This window comes from Biomphalaria glabrata, chromosome 3, assembly GCF_947242115.1.
Source record: "Biomphalaria glabrata chromosome 3, xgBioGlab47.1, whole genome shotgun sequence".
Classification (NCBI taxonomy): domain Eukaryota; kingdom Metazoa; phylum Mollusca; class Gastropoda; family Planorbidae; genus Biomphalaria; species Biomphalaria glabrata.
In genome coordinates, this window is record NC_074713.1 from 11921102 (window position 1) to 11944688 (window position 23587).

Here is a 23587-nt window from a genome sequence, read left to right on the forward strand (position 1 = left end):
AGTCCCAATTTTAGTTAAATTAAACCTGTTCTAGAAAAGATCTTCTTTTCATATGAATATTAAAAAAGTAAATAAGAGCATATTGGTTGGTCAATTCATTAGGTAAATATAGGGAATTTTTTTTAACCAAAATATGTTTAATGTGTAAAAATTCTTAAGTTTGCAAAACAAAAACTGTAAAAACAATATGATACAAAATTTTATTTAGGTATACTATAAATATTTTGAAGTAACTAATCTATATAGCTAATAAAAAACATGATGTAGGACCTTTGAGAACATCTGGTCATGTGGTATGTGCACAGATCAGTCGTTTGGAGGGTCTCGATGGTCCTAGATTCATACCCTGCCTACTGCACCCCCTTCATCATGCAAGAGGTTTGGACTAGGCTGAAATTAGTTTCAAATCTAGAGGAATATTTGAAATATGTAAAACTTAAAACTCTAAATTATGACAATTAAAATTACAAGATAGTCCAAAATTAAAATTGATATCAAACCCAACTTCAAAATAAGAGTTCTTTTGTTATATATTTTCTTTAGGTAGCCAAATACTACTTGAAAACAATGTACATGATCAAGTCAATGTTCATTAATGTTTAATTCTGAGATAACATTAAAATACAAAAAGCAACTAAAAAATTTGAATAAGGTGATATTTATTACTTAGTCCAAGATTAAAACAATTTCTAATACTAATATATATAATTGTTTTAATATATTCATCTGAATATGTAGGGCCTATAGATCTTGCATGATTGGCATCCTTTTTTTTACAAATCTCTCAAAATTTTATTTGTGATTGTAATTTACAGTGCACTACTAACAGTAATTTTTTGTTCTGAAGGTACATATACATTCAACTTTAAACTTTAATCAGCTTTCAGCATATAGCATATAAAGTTGTTTTTTAAAACATTATAACTGTATAAGCCAACGTTCATGATTCCTTTTCATTTTCCATCAACTTGACAAACACTTGAAAACTGGATTTGCTTAAATATGAAATTAGATATACACGAAATAGTTTCAAGACTACTTTAAATTATAGTTTCTAGCATTCTTTGGCTTTATCTTTTAAATGATCAACTTTGGCATTTGCTGGAACTGAGAGAACTTAATTTGTTGGGAAGTTCATTTCTCCAGAACCTTCTGGTATCTCTGAACAAATGTTGCATCACAGCAGGGTGACTGTTGAAATCTAAATAGTAGCCATCATCTGGTCTGTATGGAGGCCATCTCTTGGTGTTCACTTGGCTAAAAAAAAAAGGAAATTTTTGTTATGTAAGGCTTAATGGCTCGATCTTTAAAATAATTCTAACAGTCTATATCCACTAGTATTGATGTAATTTCCACTATAACTAGCTTGCTGATTAGAGATAGCGTAGTAGGCCTATAAGACTGTGAACCTTTTATATAATTTTATTTATCATAATCGCCTTTGAACATATAGGCTACTAAAGTGATATTTTAAATATACTAAAATACTAATAAGCCTATATCTAGGAAATAAGGTTTCATACAAGAAGAAAATGAGAAACGACTTTTAATTGAATTGTGTACTGTGTCTTGTAAAGCTCAACTACATACACATAACGAGATCTACATTTCCAGAAAAAAAAACTAAGATGGACAAATGAGTTTGGATGAATAGTGTACAATATTTGACGAAAATATGGCTTCACGATAGACTAAAGCATGGCCGGCCACTGCCGCCAAGTTGTATGGTTTTATAAGAAGCACTGTAACAAAAACGCCACATAAACTAAAATCTATATTCAGGCCTAATTTTAACATAAACTATAGTAGGCCTACTGCTTTCACACAAGCTCAACTCCTTTATAGACAAAGGCCGATAAAGATAAAGGCATATTTCTTATTTCATATGCTAGGACAAATTTGTACAAATGCTATATTCTTTCCTAGTGCTATTTGTAAATAAATGTAAAAAGGCTACCTTTATCAGACTTGTCGATTGTGGGCGGATGATGCGTTGCTTTGGCTTACAATTAACGAGAGTGTCCTGTGACCAAACGCCTTTACTTTAACCATCTAATGTCAGGTACCCTTTAGAGCTTGGTGGTTCAGAAGCAAAATACTTAACTTCTCAGCCCCCCCCCCCCCAAACAAAAATTAACTAAAATAAAATAATACAAACATTAACGTATACAATTCTATTTACCCTCTTAGGAAGTCCGCCACAATAGAAGAGTAAATCTTTTTCAATTCGTCGTCTGCCTCGGTGAACTGGTTGACAGTCCCTGTGTTATACAGAGCGAGCAGGGACTGCAGTGGCGCGTCAAACCAGTACACAACATCAAGCACGTGCATCATGCCCCTCTCTGACCCCTTTAGGTAGCTGGGGTAATAGTTAAAATATAGGAACCAAACCCGAGTGCGTGGGTTTTGCGATGCAGCATCTAGAATATCAAACGCTGGAACAATAAAGTTGACATCTGTCAGTATCTGAAGATCACTGTTCTGCCCAATAAATCTGTCTTCATACCAGCTGGACACTAAATCCACTAATTTCAGAGATGGATCCTCCATTTCAAAACGATCAGCTACCGAGGTACCCATTGTCATCTTTTTCAAAGAAGCGTCTTTGTCTTCCTTTGTGCCATTATTATTGCTGTAAATTACATTTTTGACAAGAAAATACTTTTGAGCAATTACTATTTTTTCATTATTATTAAGAGCAACGAAATACTCTCTGTCGTAAAACCCGACGTCTTGTAAGTAGTCCTGATCATTAATAAGCTTTAGTGGTGGCTTGGGTATAAGATCTCCATCCACGCAAGGAGCTACTGTTGTTCTGAAAAGATCGAAGGAAGGAGTTAAGCTAGAAGCAGGTTTACTTCGCAAACATTCAATAATATCTATGGAAGACCAGCTTTTTTCATAACAGTTTAGCCTCTTGGCTATGTTGATAGCATCGGAGTTGGCATCTCTGTAATTGGCAAATGAGGATGTGGCAAAACCACTGTGAGAGTATACTTTTGAAAAAAGACCTTTGGTTACGGGACTTATTGACAGAATTGACACAGAGGCACCCCCAGCAGATTCTCCAGCAATAGTGATATCATTGGGGTCCCCACCGAATGCTGCTATGTTACGTTTGACCCATTTAATGGCTAGAATCTGGTCCCAAAGACCGTAATTTCCAGGACTTGCATCGTCTTCTGTGCTGAGAAATCCGAAATTTCCAAGCCTGTAGTTAACAGTGACTACAATGATATTCTCAGATGCAACAAGACTTCCAGGGTTGTAAGCAAAGGCAGATCCAAGAAAAAAGCCACCACCGTGGATCCACACAAGAACTTTTTTGGATTTCTCTGAAAGATCTTTTGTAAACACATTTAAGAAAAGACAGTCTTCAGACATTGTTTCAGTTGGCGATAAGTAACTACTATCTTGTATGCATGCGGCACCGAATTTAGTTGCGTCAATTACATTGTCTGTGAACAAATAATGATCATTACTATTATATAAAAAAAGGATGAAGTTTTATAAATTTTTAAGAGGTTCTTTACTACAACAGAAGAAATGACTAGAATTTAAATTTGGTCAAGGTCGTAAATTATTTAAAACTGATAATCCTCAAAACAACCAAAAAATTTATTTACAAAGTAGGAAAAATAATTTTGACTTTTTTTATAATGTATTATATAGTAACGCAAGATATGTATTTAACTAGCAGATACCCGTGCTTCGCTACGGCTGAAAGTGTTGGCAAATTCTTCTTCTTCGTTCTCATTTTATAGCGTTGAGATGACTAGACCAAAATATGAGATGAACTGCGCAGGTTTCAGTGGGTGTCAGTGTCAGGGAGCTCTCCATATAGTTTTCTTTCTATTGGGGTGTTTTGGGGCCAGTGTCTTGTACGGGCCTATCGGTAAAGAGAGCAGTTTTGGAGGACATGGTCAGCATTCTCTGGTGACACTCCACATGGGTGTTGGCAATGCTTTTTGTTGTTGTGTTTTTTTTTACAGGTAATTTTTTTTTTACAATCCTTTAACAGTAGGTCCGCATTTCAACGCCCCCCCCCCCACCACAACCATTCACGTTTATGACCCTCAAAATTTTAAAGTCTGCACCTTTTTCTTTCTGTCATCATTCAATCAAACGGCCCATTATAGACTCTTCGCACTCAAATCTTTGACCCATCAATTGCAGTGCAAAAAAAATGCATTCTCGGACTCCGAACAATAGGCCCATAACACCCTAAGCCCGGCAGTACACATGATTTAATTTTCTAATATTCAATGAAACACACCTTCCCCCCCCCCCCCACCACACACTTTTTCTCTTGAATTCGTCAGTGGAACGGCTCGCATTATAACGTCCCCCAATAAATTAATTTACATCTTCTTTAAAAAAAAAAGTTGCATTTTCCGAAGGCATTCACTTAATGCCCCCCCCCCCCAAGCAGACCTCCACACTACATTTATTTTGACCCGAGAACTTCCCTTTTCCTCTTCAAATCGGACGAAAGTATAATCTTGTACTTTTTGATATGTTGGTTTAATAAAAACAAATTGTGATGAAACTGCGAATAAAAAATCGAGCTTGAGAAATGATGAAGTAAATTTATAATAAGAAATAACAGTAAAAGGCATGCAGAGAGTTTCTATAAGTTTTAATAATGGTAGTGTAAACGCTAGATGCTGTCGATCCAGATAACTAAAAGCGAGACAAATGTGAAACTCTCTTTTAGGCAAAAAGGTAAAAATATAAAGAAGAACTCTTTGTAATGAGAGATAGGTTTTAGGCATTAAAAAAAAACTTGTCGATGTTGGCGAAGCAAATATATTTTATTTTTAGTTAAGGATTTGGGTTATAGTTAGGATTTCTGGTAGTGTTAAGGCTAAGTTCTATGGTAATATCTTAATAATCGTTACTAATATTTGTAGGTCTGTGCCATGTTTCGGTTACTTTAAATTTAAAGGTAATCACGCGTTCGGAGTTGACTACACCTTTAATTTATATAGCCTAATTGATAAAACTGCAGTAACATCAAATGACTTACAGAATTTGCTTGAATGCGTTATAACAAGTGAGGAAAGACTTTTGTGTGTGTGTGTTAATTTTGCTTCGTTTCACAATTTGCTAATTAATTGCAGAAGCGTTACGCACACCAGTTAAGAGTTTCACTGACACCTGCCATGCGCACACCTGGAAACAGTTTCACTGACACCCACTGAAACCAGCCAGGTGCACGCACGGAAACACTGACACGGACCCTCGAAAACAGCTTCACTGACATCTGGTGCACACCTGGAAACTGCTTCACTGACATCTGCCAGGTGCACACCTGGAAACTGCTTCACTGACAGCTGCCAGGTGCACACCTGGAAACTGCTTCACTGCCATCTGCCAGGTGCACACCTGGAAACTGCTTCACTACCATCTGCCAGGTGCACACCTGGAAACTGCTTCACTGACACCTGCCAGGTGCACACCTGGAAACTGCTTCACTGACACCTGCCAGGTGCACACCTAGAAACTGCTTCACTGACACCTGCCAGGTGCACACCTGGAAACTGCTTCACTGACACCTGCCAGGTGCACACCTGGAAACTGCTTCACTGACACCAACAAGGCGCACACCTCAAAAAAAAAAAATCGTTAGCTACTAAACAATAAAGAATTGCTTGAAAAATGCAGGCAGTCAGTGTTCATTAGTGACGTCATGTAACGAGTTGTTGTTTTTCCCCTGCAGATTATGAAGTATGTGCTAGTATTTCTTAGATTAAAGTGATTAAAGATTTCTAATCATAGAGCTCATTCACAAATTAACAGCAAGTAGTCCCTATAAGTACTCATGCTTCCTTGTAAACCCTATAGTCTTAATGTGAAAGTTACGCCACTCAATATTTTACGTTCAATGGTGATTTAAATGAATGTTAAGTATGTTTGAACTTAGGGTAAAATAAAACATTATCTTAAATTTTGCTTTTTACTCAAACCCACTTGAGTATGGAAGAGGTTCTGGCTTTGCAAAACGTAATTTTCCGACTGGAGGTTTAGCGTAAGGGATGCCACGGAAAGACCAATAGGATTGGTTATTGGCAGCTAGCTGGCGGAGTCCTCGAACAGGTCCAAGTCGTGTTCTTACTATTGTTGTTCTGGCTGGTGCCGCCCATGAAACTTGGAGCAGCAACAGACAAATGACGAGTTGTAGAATGAGCATTTCAGTTGCAGACTGTAAGAAAACAAAAAAAAACTGTTGAATTGTGTTGAAACTTAAAAGCATAATGATGAATTTATTGATGTTTTTAGTAGGCTAATAGAAAACAAAATCTTGACATTTTTTTAAGTTTAAATATCTATAGCTTCGATGTATTTTATGTATTTCCTGTGTCTTTTTAATATTCACTTATGTCAGTAGCTTTTCAAGTATCCAGGTGGTGTGTCTTAAATTACTTGAAATTCTAAACGAATTGTTTCGTAGGATGAGTCTTTTCAGAACAACTTTTCTTTTTTTGGTTTCAAAACAAGAAATATCATAAAATTTGGAAAACTTACGATTGGACCTCATTCACCAATCGTAAACAAACAACAGTTAGCCACGTGGTTCTCTATCTCTTCTATACAAATTACGTAATACTCACAGGCTGTCAAGTGACAGTTTTTTTTTTCATTGTTTTATCAATATTATCACGTGGCTAAATGTTATTTGTTTAAGATTGGTGAATGAGGTCCATCGATACAAGTGTAAGACTTGCATAAATCATCAACATTCACCGACTATTTCATGCCTAAATATTTCTGATAGATTAATTATTTACTAAACAAAATAATAAAACAATAAACCATAACTTACAAATATAAAAAAAACATAACCATATAAAATTCACAGAAAGTTATATAGGCACATATCTTTATTGATATTAGTGCCCATTATTCATAGAAAGGGTTACCTGAATCAGCCAGTAAAACAAACGAGTTAATAGAGTTGATGGTTCCTAACTAACATATATGAGGGTTACACCAATGACTCGACGTAAGACATAATAATCTTTTTTTTTGGAATGGACATTGTAAATTATAAGATAAGATACTTGTATTTGATCCAAACTATGGACATTTGGTTTGACTACAAGTGTCCATCTTAGCATTACTACTATAATCGAGGAGCCTTAAATGCCTTCGACAGAACACCCAGCCATACAAACGTTTGATTACAGACAGAACTTTATAGTATTTTTTGTTATAGTATTACTAGTATAACAAAAAAGCGACATAAATACAAATACAAACGACCTACTTAAACACGCACACACACACAGCGCTTGATGAATTGGGCTCTGATGTATTTTGTTCCTTTGTTGTTGTTTTTAGGTGCCTTTGCCAGGATTTATTGAATATTTTACATAAATAGAAGACAGCTGTCTCCCATGTAGTTCCAATAGTTTAAACCTTCATGTATAAGATATTACTTTAACTCATTTATTTGAATCTGAGTAGTAAAACATTTGGCTTCCAAATAAGATATTGCTTTAACTCATTTATTTGAATCCGAGTAGTATAACATTTGGCTTCCAAACCAAAGGATCCCGGGTTCAAATCCCACCGTAGACGGAATTTGATGGGCACCTAACTTTATTTGGGGAAAAGTAATGGCGGTTGTTCATTGGACATGCCCACATGCCACCCTCCCTAACCGTGAGCCACAGAAACTGATCTGAAATGGGAACTTAACAAGATAAGATTAACAAACACTTATATGAGTATTTATTACATAATTGTTACCACTTACAGTATTCCTTGTGAATAAAGAATGTGACAACACAATATCTGATATTAAACTGCTTCCAGATACATTGAATAAATGCCTGCCACTAGACACAGTGCTTTACTAACTATATTACCTCCCGTTAAAAAGTATCTTATTCTAAGGTCTATATTTTTTACAGTTGCCAAGCAATGTTTGCTAAAATGCGTTCCATTTATCTAGCATAACTTTGAGTGTGAAAAGTTCAGCTAGTCTATGTACACATCATGCTGGCCAATACTGCTAGTCATACAGAACACAGTAGGCCTACAGATGTCAACATAAAACCTACCATATACAGCATGCAAGTTCTAGTACTATACAAGTCCAGGCATTCAATCTAAGCAATCAGTAAACAGAGTTGATTAGTGGAACGGTCTATTTTTTTTTCTCCTTTTGATATGTTTGTAGAGGTAGGGTGGAGTTGAACAAGTCAATGGAGTTACAAACTAAGTTCCAGGACGGAGGAGAAACCAAGTTTCGTCACACACCAGTGACGATCAGTCTGTATTGAAAAGGAGACCAAAAATCTAGATTACATAATTTATTTATTTTGTTTGCAGTGTCTGTAATCATGTTTCACTTTGAAGTTTGAACTTTGAAATCCGACCCCCACCCCTCTTTTTTTAAAAAAATAAACAGTACACAAAAATTTCTATATTGACTGGTAATATCTCACCTGAAGATGTTACTTACAACTAGACAAGTTACATTGTCTTTCAGATGGTTGGGTACACATTTCGACGTGATCATTGCTAGAGCTTTCACTAGATTCGGAAACACTTCCAAGTTTTTATATGTGTCCAGATGTTCATTCATGAAGCTTGTTTTTTGAATGAAAAGCTGAGTTACGTTTAATTAATTAAATTCGACTGCAAAGTATCCATGTAGCCTACTAGATCAGGGATTCCCAAAAGGTCTATATACACTTTTAAGGGGTCTACGAAATTAAAAAAAAAAAATTGGGGGTCTATGAGTCTGAGATGTCCACGGGGGTCTACGATAAAGGATTTTATATAAGCAGGACGTGACTTTAATTTTCGCATCCCCTTAATATCATTGTTTCATACACTAATAGGGCCTCTATGATTTGTGCCTTAGTTAATCCTTTCAATATTTATCCCGCTATTGAAACGAAAATGGTTGTATTTAATTTTAATACTTATTTAAATCGCTTAATTTTATTTAAATGTAACTAATGTTTAACAAAAAGAAAAGTAGATTTTACAGCGTTGATTATTTAAAATTGGGATTCATTACTCCCTTGTCAAACAAGCGTTTGTCTAAGTACCTTTTGATGACGATATGAAACTTATTACGCTGCAGGATCATTTCAGATGAAGCCACCCTGATAAAAAGATAAAGGTTTGAAAAACGTTCGAATACTGTAAGATAAAGTTCAGAATAGACCAAGAAAAATCTCTCTTCAAACTCAAATGGTTTGTGAACGTCTGACAAGTTCTCTATGCTTAAAGTGAAATATGGAAAACATTATAGGTAAAACATTGATTTTACCTGCCGTTGTAGTTTTAAAAAACTGTTTTACACAAACCTACATCTGATATTATTAAATGAATTTCTTTAAGCAACAATACAGAAGGACACATCGGTGGTATGATTTATAACATTAAAAGCTTCTTATATAATTCTTTGCAAACGACATATACCGTTTGGGATCAGCGTCGTCACAGGCTCTGGCATAGTGTAGAGCTTTGTGCTGCTTGGTTATAGCTGCAAAGCATCAGATATTTGAAATCAGTTTTCCTTCTGCTTAGTGTGTAGCAAGCCAAGGCTAATGAGTCCCTCCTGCCTAGAGCTTAATGGTTAGGTGCCAGTTACTCACCTTCGCCCTTCTCTTGTTAGTGAAAACAATTCCGCAGACCCTATATTTAAGTTACACGTGACACATCACATGGTTAGAATCTATTTCTTGACAGATCACATGGTCAGAATCTATTTCTTGACAGATCACATGGTTAGAATCTATTTCTTGACAGATCACATGGTCAGAATCTATTTCTTGACAGATCACATGGTCAGAATCTATTTCTTGACAGATCACATGGTCAGAATCTATTTCTTGATACATCGCATGGTCAGAATTTATTTCTTGACACATCACAAGATCTGAATTTATTTCTTGACACATCGTATGATCGGAATCTATTTCTTGACACATTGCATGGTCAGAATCTATTTCTCTACATATCGCATGGTCAGAATCTATTTCTCTACACATCGTATGATCGGAATCTATTTCTTGACATATCGCATGGTCGAAATCTATTTCTTGACATATCGCATGATCAGAATCTATATGACACATCGCATTGTCAGAATCTATTTCTCTACACATCGCATGGTCAGAATCTATTTCTCTACACATCGCATTGTCAGAATCTATTTCTCTACACATCGCATGGTCAGAATCTATTTCTATACACATCGCATGGTCAGAATCTATTTCTCTACACATCGCATGGTCAGAATCTATTTCTCTACACATCGCATTGTCAGAATCTATTTCTCTACACATCGCATGGTCAGAATCTATTTCTATACACATCGCATGGTCAGAATCTATTTCTCTACACATCGCATGGTCAGAATCTATTTCTCTACACATCGCATGGTCAGAATCTATTTCTCTACACATCGCATGGTCAGAATCTATTTCTCTACACATCGCATGGTCAGAATCTATTTCTCTACACATCGCATGGTCAGAATCTATTTCTCTACACATCGCATGGTCAGAATCTATTTCTTGACATATCGCATTGTCAGAATCTATTTCTCTACACATCGCATGGTCAGAATCTATTTCTCTACACATCGCATTGTCAGAATCTATTTCTCTACACATCGCATTGTCAGAATCTATTTCTCTACACATCGCATGGTCAGAATCTATTTCTCTACACATCGCATGGTCAGAATCTATTTCTCTACACATCGCATTGTCAGAATCTATTTTTCTACACATCGCATGGTCAGAATCTATTTCTTGACACAATGAAAGAAAACAACGAGGTTATAGAACGGATGTCTGTGTAATTAAAACTTTCTATAGCGTCATTAAAAAATTATTGCAAAAATCACACAGGCAACCTCTAAATATAGAGGCGGGTTGTGACACCAAACAATAGACCCATTGGGTGCAGCCTCTGAGTTTGTGTGAAAACACACATTTTCTTTGTAATTTAGAGATTCAACAAGTATAGCTCGTTTAACAATTATACTTTCTGAACTAATTTTCATTAATACTAAATAATTCCCTGGTTTTGGTATATCTTATACAAAGACAAACACATAGAGAGTGGTATAAACTGGAACAGACACAAAATAAAGCAGTCAGATTCATAACAAACAAATTTTCATATTCACATTGATTAGAGTAACACTTTTAGTAAAATCACTAAATCTAGAAACACTTTAGTTAGAAGACTTAAAAGTAAAGTAGCAGTTATACATAAAACACTGAACCATAATCTTCAAAAACAAAACCTAATAAAATACTCAGAAAGAATGGGTTTTTGAGTCAGCCAGGGAAATCAATGACTTGACAGAATTTAAGTCATTGATTAACATGCATGACTAGATTGAACACGCGATGGACGTAATCATTTTTTTTTTTTTTAAGTAACGTCTGTATTTCATTAGAAGATAACAGAGACAGCTTTACAATGTTGTTACATCTTCTCCCTAAAATATTTACCAATTCGTCGTCGTAGTATAATGATGCTAAAATTTCGACAATAACTTAATATCTTTAGAAAGCCATTTTCAAAATTTATTTTTAAATAAATATTTTTTAAAACAGACGTCACCATAAATGGCTTACGTATTTTAGCAACCACTGTCTTATTCAACGTTGATTTGTTCAATATCAACCACCAATTATTTACAAGTCACTTTAAAAGCCACGACTGCTATGCCGAGAGCATATTCAGCCATGCATACTTACCAATAGTGATTCAGCAACTCTTATAGGGGTAAAATATTCCATAAATAAAAAAAAATAATGAATTCAATTCTCCGTTTCGACTTTCCACTTTCCTTTTTCAAAATCCCATGTCACCACCCTAACCCCCGCCCCCCAATATCAAATAGAACGTGTTCAGTAGGGCACAGGTTACCAAATAAAAGAAGTGGCGGCACTTAGCACTTTTTTTATGCCTAGCAAATAGAGTAACGTGAAAAGAGTTTTCTAGACCCATGGACCCATCGTGTAAACCTTCCCGATTTACTAGTTCTCAATATGGGATGAAAAGTCACAAGAATGAATGTACAGTGCAAGTATATAGAAGTTTTCCCAAAATGATTCGTGAACAGTCAACGTAATGGTTGCAGCAATTTGAGAATAGTGGCTTCTAGTTATACATTTTGACGTTTTGCCTCTATTATTTTAAGTAGACTTTCAGTGATAGCATGGTCGAAATGTCCGTTAGTTTCTGCAGAAAAGGATGACATCTTTGACATTTTTACAAAGCTTATATCAACTCACTCTGTCTGGTAAAACGTTTGTACACGTTATATCTTTGACACTCAATCTCGGATCAAGCTGAAATTGTGCACAATTCTTTTATTGTTCACCTGACAACACAAGAATCAATTTTTAAAAAAAATTTAACCAATAAGTTAATTAACTTCGAATTCAGGTCGCTCCCTTTTTTTTTTAATGCTTTTAAAAACGATTACGGTGAAATCCACCCAGATCTCCCTTTCTTCCTCCCCCCACACCATTTTCCCAACTGGTCCAGTCACTTGATAGGATCATAATAATTTTTTTACCAAATTTAGCGCTACCGTGGTTCAGTAAGTTTAGCTCTAAGTAGAATTAGGAGAAAATGTCTATGCCAACAATATTGTTGTAACTCTGTTCCCGCGCTGATAGACATGGTGCGCACTAGCTCACTGTTCCCGTGCTGATAGACATGGTGTGCACTAGTACACTGTTCCCGTGCTGATATATATGGTGCGCACTAGCTCACTGTTCCCGTGCTGATATACATGGTGCGCACTAGCACACTGTTCCCGTGCTGATATACACGGTGCGCACTAGTACACTGTTCCGTGCTGATAGACATGGTGCGCACTATTACACAGTTGGAAATACAAGACAGGAAATAGAGACATGATGATACCAAGAGAACTTGGCACCCTGTTGTTTTGTGTGTGTTATTTATTTTATTTGTTAAATCACTATCACTGTTATTCTTCCTTTGTTGAGTGCCTGCCGTAGAATCACGAAAATATATATTGCATCTGTGTATTCTCTGCATCCAATATGTAGATCGTTAATGATAGGTCTACTTTTCAAATAATACAGTGCTCAATTTTAAAAAAGGAGTCGCGGTGGCTGAGTGATAAAGCGCTTGGCGTTCGAATCTCGGCTTTAATGGGTACCAAACATTGGTTGGGGAAAAGCAAAGGCGGTTGGTCATTGGACATGGCCACATGACACCTTCTTTAACCGTGGAACACAGAAACAGATGACCTTCACATCATCTGCTCCATAGATCGCATGGTCTGAAAGGGGAAAATTATTTTTTTACAAGTTTAAAAACAACAAAAATAAAGGTTCCTTACATAGACATGTATTACTTAAATCATCATAAATTTCAATCAACGAATAACCAATACCCCAATAAAGATTTCGAAGAATAAACTATTGATAAACCTTAAACACAACATAGACATTATTTTTGCTACTAGTGTAAATATTTATTAAAAATAAAAAAAAATATTTGCATATCAAATTTGAATAACAGAGATAAACAGAGAGCAACAATTATGATTAAAAGTCATTTCATGAAAATATACTGACGCATGAATCAGATTTATTGTTTGGTTAAAAAATAGGAACATTTTATGATTACTATGTTATATTTTCCTTCAATGACTATTTTTTTTTCTATAACAATACCAAATAAAAAAAAACAAGAATACTAAGTGGTGACGACAATTAGAAACGAAATTCTATAGTCTGACACAAGTGAGTAATCAGAGCCGAGGCAAACATCACGTCTCGGTTTTTCTAAGTTTTATTTTTAAACTGCTTGCTCACCTCAACATCTTTTAATTTTATTTTTTGAAGACTGCATAAAAAGATAGATTTTTTTTTCTTTTAAGATTTTTAGATTTAAAACCTCAAAACTGTGTTTATTTACTTTTATTGTGAATGTTTCTTATTTGTTTCTGTTCTCATACGTTCAGTGATTAGTACGTTATCTGTAATCTTTACTATAGATTGGTACTTTTAGTTAAAGGTTCGGGGGAAGTTGATATCTAAATACAGTCACCAATGATCATTTTATTAATTCATAGGAAAGATTAACAAAGAAAACAAGTTTTAAAAAATAAGCTTAAATGATAAACAGTGTGAAGAAAACATTTTTTTTTTCAAAGTGCTGCAGATTTTGTGTTGAATCCATATTACATCTAGGCCTCGTTAACTGCATCTGCTAGAAATCATGGACAACTTTTGAGGCAGCTCAGATCTCCAGAAGTTTTGTTTATCTCTAGCGAACTGTTTCATCACTAAGGGATGGCTGTTGAACTCCAGATAGTAGCCTTCGTCTGGTTCGTACTGTGGCCACCTGTTGGTATTCACTTGGCTGCAAAATATAGAGAAAAAATCTATGAAATATAAAAGTCCATATAGAATTATGAAACTTAGCATTCAGATCTGAAGGTGCGGTGGCTGAGTGGTAAAGCGCGTTGCTTCCGAACCGAGGGGTCATAGGTTCGAAGACTGGGATTTTTAATTTCGTGATCTTTTGGGCACCTCCAAGTCCACCCAGCTCTAATCTTACTGGCATTAATTGGGGAAAGTAGAGGCGGCTGGTCGTTGTGTTGATCACATCAAGTCACATGACACCTTTCTTAACAGATAGCCAAAGAAAACAACAACCATCTACATTGTACACCATGAACCGCAATGTCTAGAAAGAGATTTTTTTTCTCTTGCTCGAGACTAACGTAGCCTAATTGCCCAAACGCAATGCTATGACTGGGAGAGCCTAAAACCAAATCAACATCAACAGTAGTCAAGTTTTTACAACACAAATAAAAAAGAATTAGCGTGCAGTAAATTCTATAGCGCGGCCTGCTCGTGCCTTCTGATCCAGCCTCTTTTGAGGACATTTGAGATATAACATTAAGAAGTCTAACATGTTAATTAACTTGAGCTAAATTTCTCAATAAAAAAAAAAAAAAATTGTAGTCGCTTTATGGGTTAGCATTCACTTTGAACAGGGTGCATCATGTTTTACCTGTTTATCAATCATTCAATCGCTTTTTAAACTTAAATTGCTTCGTAAAATTATAAGTGAAATATAGTTTTTAAAGACACCAAATGATGATGAAGCTCTAAGCATATTTAATTCTAATCTGTTCACGTTTTATAAAGATATAATTTAAGCTTTAGTTGAGACCAATGAAATAAAATGATTGTATCTTTCAATCAGTTCTAACAACGAGCCAGGCTAACATCTAGTGAAAGTCAACGTTGAAGAGTTAACATTACCCTTGTACGAAGTCTGCCACAATGGAGGTGTACACCTTTTTCAACTCCTTGTCTGTGTCCGAGAAGTTGTCGACGGCCCCTGCGTTTATAAAGGCGTTCATTGATAAGAGCGACACGTCAAACCAATAAGCGATGTCTAGAGCATGTACCATGCCCCGTTCAGTTCCTCTCATGTAGCTGGGGTAGTAGTTAAAATACAAGAACCAGACTCGAGTGAGTGGATTCTGAGACGCTGCATTGAGAATATCAAAGGCTGGGATAATGAAATTGACGTCAGTCAGAAGCAACGGATAACCAGTTTGTCCCACAAATCTGTCTTCATACCAGTTTGATACATAATCCACTAGATTGGGATTCGGGTTTTCAATTTTAAGGCGATCTGCCACATTCTCTGTTACCACAAACTGTTTCCAAAGTGCATCTTTCTGTTCCCTTGTTCTGTTGGGTTGATTGTAAAAGGTTTCTTTTGCCAGATAATATCTTTGGCCCGTGACACTGTTTTCATTATTGTTCAACGCAACGAAATAATCTCTATCATAAAAGCCGATATCATGCAGATATTTCTGATCTGTGAGTAGGTTCATAGGCAACTTTGGTAAAAGTTCTCCATCTACACGGGGAACATAAGATGTTTTGTAGAGGTCCAACTCAGCAATTAAACTCGCAGCTGGTTTGTTTCGCAAACATTCAATGATGTCTTGTGACGAAGAGCTACTTTGATAACAACCTAACTTCTTTGATAAAGTGATCACATCAGACTTTGGATCTTTGTAATCAGCAAACAAAGACGTCGCAAAACCACTGTGAGAATATACTTTGGTAAAAAGATTTTTTGACACAGGGCTAATAGAAAGAATCGATACAGAGGCACCTCCTGCAGATTCTCCTGCAATAGTGATATCATTGGGGTCCCCACCGAATGCTGCAATGTTACGTTTGACCCATTTAATGGCTAGAATCTGATCCCAAAGACCGTAATTTCCAGGACTTGTATTGTCTTCTGTGCTGAGAAATCCCAGAATTCCAAGCCTGTAGTTGACAGTAACGACAATGATATCCTCAGACGTAACGATACTTCCAGGATTATAGAGGAAGGACGACCCAACTAGAAAAGCTCCACCGTGGATCCACACAAGAACTTTCTTCATTTTGCTTGCTGGATCTTTTGTATATACGTTTAAGAAAAGACAATCTTCAGAAGCCGTTTCTGATTGGGCTAAAAACATACTAGCCTGCGGGCATGATGCTTTAAACCTTGTTGCATCAATGACGTTTTCTGAAAATACATAGATTAGGGTTAATGACCATATTCACTCAACAAAAGACAAGACGAAATTTAGGAAAGGATTATAATGGGAAATAACCTATGAACAAACAGAAGCCTACCTCCCTCTAGACTAAGGCACTTTGAATTCCAATGTCACAATTACCTGAGTATGGCAGAGGCTCTGGCTTTGCGAATCTCAATTTTCCAATGGGAGGTTTAGCGTAAGGGATGCCACGGAAAGACCAATAGGATTGGTTATTGACAGCCGGCTCGCAAAGTCCTCGTACAGGTCCAAGTCGTGTCTTTACTACTGTTGTACTGAACGGTGCCGCCTCTGAGTCTTGGAGCACCAACACACCAATCACTCCTATGAGTAAACATCTTGCAGCTGTGAAATTCTATGGGAAAAATCAACTTTGAAAACGATTCATAAAAAGCACTACTAACACTATTAGAATATAAAAAAAAAAATAACCAGAAAAACTAAGATCACTGGATCGAACTATTAAGATTAAAAATACAGAATGGATGTGATTGAGATAATTCAAAGATACGCTCTTAATTAAAAGGTGAGTTTTAAAAATCATCTTTAAGACCAATGAAAACAAAGCGACACCCGCTAAAGTGAATACACGCATACACACACACAACACATATCGCACACAAAATTCTCATAGATGACATACACACACACACCAAGCCAATCACAGTTATACAACATAGGCCTACATGTTGGTGCTCAGTTTAAACTACTATCGCTGAAAAACAACGTTGCCAATGCAGGGAAATATTTCTTTTATTTCAATCTAATACAAAGACTATGTTTAACTTTGGAGTTCTATGTAAGTTGAAATAAATAGAAATAATTTAGTACTCATTTATTTTATACTATTTAATAGGTTTCGGTAATTAGACTGACGTTAAGGCTATAATCGTTTTATCATTATTATTTAATCTTAATAACTAATAACAACGTTACAAAGGCAGTTTTTGAGGAAAGCTGTCCTTTCAGGCAGGTAAAAAGGCAGGTTTCAATATTTTCAGAAAGAATATCAGAAACTATGAACTACAAACTATCAACAACTACAACTCTATCAACAACTACAACTCTATCAACAGCTACAACACTATCAACAGCCACAACACTATCAACAAATACAACACTATCAACAGCTACAACACTATAAACAACTACAACACTATATCAACAACTACAACACTGTCAACAACTACAACACTATCAACAGCTACAACACTATCAACAGTTACAACACTATCAACAGCTACAACACTATCAACAGCTACAACACTATCAACAACTACAACACTATCAACAGCTACAACACTATCAACAGCTACAACACTATCAACAATTACAACACTATCAATAACTACAACACTATCAACAACTACAACACTATCAGCAGCTACAACACTATCAACAACTACAACACTATCAACAACTACAACACTATCAACAGCTACAACACTATCAACAGCTACAACTCCGTGGATACAAAAAAGAAGAGAGGTACTCGTGTCGAAAGTGTTGCCGATACTGTTGTATTGTTAGTTCGACTGATACCACAGGATACGAAGATTAATTAATGTTATAATTATTACATTGATATTGTTCATATGTATTAAATGGACTGATAGTTATGAAGATAAAGTTCAATGTGTACCTGGCCTAACTGATGTTATTGAATGATTATCTGATTGATTTAATGGTTTTGTGAAGGTCAAATATCTCTCATTTAAAGCCTCAACATAGAATCTTATCACTATTTCGCTTTCAGGAAACAAAAAAAAAATGTAGCCGTTGCATCAGAACTTTGAAATATCTAAAATATTATGATATCGAATTTTCAATATCTGTTCTAGTTTTATGATATCTAAGCGGGACGGTCGGACCGACAGACAAAGCACACAAAACTAATAGCGGCTATTTCCCTTTTTTGGGCCGCTAAAAAAAAAAAAAGAGTCAGTCTGTGACCCATAGTCAGCGGTTGTCTCCCCTCAGGTCTAAAACAAAACGAAGTTTATCCAGAAAGTTCGATGCTAGTAAGCCTACAGACATTCTACTTTGACCTGCCAACTGTGCATAGATGTCCAGAATGTTTAACTCGTTGAGCAGGATCAAGAAAAAAAATATTTTTTTTTCCCAATGTTTGCTAAATGTAATTATTGAACTATAATGAATGATATATTAAAGGTCAACTTTTCACTTACCATCACACTGCTTGTTTGGTTCCAGGTGAAGTTAATCCTTTGTCTTTATTGCCAGAGAAACGAGCCCTTTTCGTTACTTTTTCCTTCTGTGTAATAAAGTAAAAAAAAGAACTGAAATTTAAAAAGAAAACAAACTCTGTCTTATATGGACATGAAGATTCCCAATTCAATGTAAAATGAAATGTGTTTTAGTTCCTATGTTTCTATGTCAAATGTATTTTAGCAACATTTTTTAAAGAACAGTACTGTATTTGACGATAATTTTTGTAACTTTTATATTTATATTAGTATATTAATTAGCACGTGGAAATACTAGAAAGATTACAATTAGTTCTTATTAAAAATGTCGGATGTCAAGTCTCTTTACCTTCTCAAGCTCTAGAGATGGAGTTTAGTTGCTCTACTCAACAGAGCTGCTTGGTTTTCAGAAGTAATCTTTTTGTGCACCCGCACACGTAATATATCACACTATGAAAACTTGGACCAGATATTAACTTCAATTTGTCAAAACTCACGCATAAATGAATCAGCAACTTATCCCAACTTTATGACATAGAAACAGTAATGTAATATGTACGTTACTCGTAACCAGAAGGGAATGTAACACTCCCCCCCCCCTTTTTTTTTTCTCTTCTTGCTCTTACATTTTCTTCCTGTAGGCAAACATACTAGAATGAAATGGAGAGAGTTGGGTTACCAAAACACACTCAACACTGAACTGACTGCTTTTTTTTTTTTTTGGTCCAACAGAAGAGTTAAGAAGTAAGGGGAAAGTTTGAATCAGATCTGGCTCAGGTATATATATATATTATACAGTGGGTCCCATCCCATTGTGGTCTGGTCAGTCATCAGAGGGCTGACTTTTTAGCGAAGGCCGCGGCGGCAACGTGCACCCTGGATGATGAACCGTGCAGTCTCGCGAGTGTACGATTCCTAGCCGACACCCGTCTGTTGGCACTTTGGTACGACAGTTGGGACGCTTCTGACAAGGGCCGAGAGCTACACAGGCAGATGAGTAGACCAGACAGAAAGGGCGCATGGTGGGATCTCTGCCATGCGGAACAGGCAGTGCTAGCCCAGTTCCGAGTCGGGCACTGTCTAATAGGAGCGTACTTTGGACGGTGGGTGGAAGGAGAACTACGACACACGGTGCCGCCACTGCGTCGAGGACGATGAGACAATAGAGCACATTCTTTATGAATGCCGAGCTCTGCATGAGGGACGATCGGGACAAGGAATTGAGAGAGAGAAAACTGGTCTATGTGCGGTAAAAGGTCTGTCCTTGCCCACTTCTTCCGTGCTCTAAGGGAGTAATTCTCAGCATGGTACGTTACTAATGGGGTCTCTGATTCGGCTCAGGTATATATAATATCTTAGATTTTACATTTCATTTCTTTGTTTTGATCTCTTCATTGCCATTTTTCATTTCAAGTCTTTGTTTAAACCTGATCTTCTTATGTCTTAACTTTTAGACTGAAGTTTTTGTTTAGACCAAATCTTTTACACGTCATTTCTCTCACTTCCCATTTTCTGATCAAGTTGAAATTTTGTACATTTATTCACTATCGATGGCAACACATGAATCAATATAAAACAATTAGTTGCAATTCATTTTCAAATAAAAGACCAAGAATTTATTGATCTTACGGGAGATAATCCTTGCAATAACTAGAGATATAGGAGCGATGAACTGTTCTCTCCCCCAAAGCTACGCAATATTAGCGAATTAAAAAAAAATTTATATTTGACTTGTTTATTGCAAGTATTTGTTTGACAATGCTGGACATTTTCCGCGTCTTTCTTTTTCGTTTTAATGGCGAATAAATTTTACGGCAAATAATTTTAAATCCTCTAATTTCAGACAACTTTCTGTTGCATTTAGTATCAGTTCCAAGTTCATGCTATAAAGCAATATAGATTAGAATTTAGCAAGGCAAATCCAGGCAGTATTCGGGTTAAAAAATTCTTGTCTAGTTAAAATTCTTCTTATTAGCTTGCAAACTCTTTATGGGCTTATAAAAAGTTGGAAACTGAATGGAAACTCGATGGACGTTATTTCGAGAAAGGCTTTAGCGATTTTCCGAGAAATTTGAAATTTTATGTCTCTGGGAAAACAATCTACCTAATCGGCGACACAGTAAAAACTCTGGTTTAACCGGTACAACTTTTCAAATCTCTGGAAAAACAATCTACCTAATCGGCGACACAGTGAAAACTCTGGTTTAACCGGCTATAAGTTTTCAAATTAAATTTTGGTTTACGTCTCTTTTTTTCCACTTGAACACGGCTACAGCTGGAAATAGCAGACGCGACTGAAATGTTTCTTTGTATTTAGTAAAAGAGTTGAATGACTAGTTGATCTAGTTGAGCATTTGGTGCATCGCGTCTTTTGGAGAACTAGTTTTCTTGACTGGAAATAAACTTAACTCTTTCTCTCCGTAATTATTTTTCTTGTTCCGATAGTACTATTTGTATTTCATTATCCTGTTATGATTAAACTTCAATAACTTTTTTGTTTGTTTTGTTTTTCATCAGAAAATGTTTTATTTGGTATTGAATTATAGGAATTATTGAATTATTTAGCAACACAAGTTAAAGTTTATAAATCCAAAAACCAATTTAGATAATGGGAGTCACATCAACGTTGGCTTCGTCAATTAGATGAGAAAGAGTTAATTGTGTAAAGCTCACCATTTCTTGCAACAATGAAGCCTTACAAGAAATCAGCAGAATGAGAAGCCACTGACCACCATCAGATTTATAAAGGAGGAAAAGATCAACTCACTGTGTCTGTCTGTCTATCCGTCTGTCTGTCTTGTAAAAAGTTTGTACACATTATTTCCCTCACATCCAATCTCGGATTAAGCTGAAATTTTGTACAATTATTTTTTTTACCTGACATTACAAGAATCAATTTTAAAAATTAACCATTTAAGTTATTGGAAAGTAATTATTTTGTTTGGTATCTTGAACAATGGAAAGAAATCGTACTTGACAGATGTGGAGGTATAAGTGGAATTAGTCCCCTTGAGGAATCTTGAGCTCTGATTGAACATTGTTGTAGGAATTAAAAAAAAAAAAACGATCATGTAAACATTCACAAGATACCCTCTTCTTCCCTCCCCCTTTCACAACTTGTCCAGACAAGTGATAGGATCATAATGCATTGAGAGGGCTAAAATGATTGGTTAAAATATTTCTATCGCACAGATTTAGTATGTCTAGGTCCATCATAAATATACTTGCTGATCCAAACTAATTGAAACAAGTAGACTTAATGTAAGCATTTTTAAAATGTATTTTCTATATTATTCTTGTTTGAAGTGACTCCTGTATTTCATAAGATAAGAAGATAACAGAGACAGTTTTATAATGTTGTTACATCTTCTTCCTAAAATATTTACACATATGTCTTCCTCTCATTTAGACAATAAAAAAGAAATGTTGTTATTTTATTTCTTTAATGCCTTCTATCAATTGTTAGACCTTCCAAAAGTACGTCTTTGGGAGGTAGTTAGATGAGTTTGGTCAGCTTGATCTAGTTGTTAAAACTTGAAGTTAAAGAAGCACACGTTCCTGAAAGTTTCTTAAGCCAATAGTCCCCAAGATTGTCAAACCAGGGTTTTAGATCTAGATCTAGTCACTGCTACAATATTTTCCTCATTTGTCCTTTCGCGTAGTGTATTGTCAGCGCCGATCTAAGTAAGTAGAGGCCTAGACAGGATATCTGTGGGGGAACCCTGGAGGGTGAGAACTTTGAAGCTGAACAGTCTGCACTGCCCCATGTCCGGCCATGTTTGTAGTAAGTATTTTGAATTTGATTTCCATTTAGTGTGTTTTTCTTTTACTAGCATTGATAATGTTTCTCTAAACTAAGTAGATCTACTTGTGCTATATGAACATATATAGTTTGGCTATCTAACTATGGAGCTCTATGTGCAAGTCCTGCTGTACTCCAGGAATTTTTAACAGTGATTGGATTTGAACTGGGTCTGTTTGCTGAGCCCACATGCAGCATGGAAACCTCAAAGATAGCGCCCCCCCCCCCTTACCCTTGTGTCTACAAAGCAGATAGACCAGCGCACTGAGCGTGCCCGAGCACGAATGGCTACTTTAAATGGAGAAAAAAATAAGTTGATTTTTTCTTTGCTTACAGACATAGGCATTAAGTATAGCAAAGCATGGGGGAATGTATTGCCAGAGGATTCTAGCGATTTATTGTTTCTTATCTTTCAGCTGTTCTCATTTACGTTTCTTTTTCGATCCGTATTTTGCAATTGCATAATAATAATAATAATAATAATAATAAGTTTTAACGAGCTAATATCGGAACCGTCTTCAATGCTGTTGGAACTCACTGAAGGGAGAACATCTCTCCTCCCCAAAAAAGGGGATCCGAACCAACCATCAAACTATCGCCCTATCACGTGTCTGTCAGTGGTGTATAAACTATTAACTTCACTTTTAAAAAGTAAAATGTATAAATTTTGTTCTGCCCATAAGCTACTAGCAGATGAACAACAAGGTTGCATTGAAGAGTCGATGGGCTGTAAAGTACAGCTAACTATAGATGGTATTATATTGCATCAAGCTAATAGAAGAAAGAGAAATTTACACATGTGTTACATCGACTACAAAAAAGCTTTCGATTCAGTTCCGCATGATTGGCTATTAAAAACCCTGGACATCCATAGAATCAACCCAAGAATAAAACAACTATTAAAAGTCTGTATGAATAATTGGAAGATAAACCTGCACCTAAATCGTGATAAACTAGGTT

General features: G+C 35.9%; 1 protein-coding gene across 1 annotated transcript; it reads right to left on the reverse strand.

The window, feature by feature from the left end:
* Positions 1 to 186: 186 nt before the first annotated feature.
* Positions 187 to 19466, reverse strand: LOC106065066 (uncharacterized). Its single transcript, XM_056022819.1, has 9 exons — positions 19175 to 19466; positions 18808 to 18893; positions 16739 to 16973; positions 15309 to 16584; positions 14235 to 14397; positions 8474 to 8620; positions 5974 to 6205; positions 2183 to 3458; positions 187 to 1257 (listed from the first exon to the last, which is right to left on the reverse strand). Exons 2-9 carry the CDS (start codon positions 18808 to 18810, stop codon positions 1086 to 1088), a joined length of 3504 nt encoding a protein of 1167 aa, XP_055878794.1. The 5' UTR covers positions 18811 to 18893; positions 19175 to 19466; the 3' UTR covers positions 187 to 1085.
* Positions 19467 to 23587: the final 4121 nt, after the last annotated feature.

What these genes read in the sequence shown, in the direction of transcription:
- LOC106065066 (XM_056022819.1), bottom strand. An exon ending in ACAATGTAACTTGTCTAGTT is followed by an intron (nt 6,206 to 8,473) that starts GTAAGTAACATC and finishes GTTTTCTTACAG; the next exon opens with TCTGCAACTGAAATGCTCAT. An exon ending in GTGGCGGACTTCCTAAGAGG is followed by an intron (nt 1,258 to 2,182) that starts GTAAATAGAATT and finishes TTTTTTTTTTAG; the next exon opens with CCAAGTGAACACCAAGAGAT.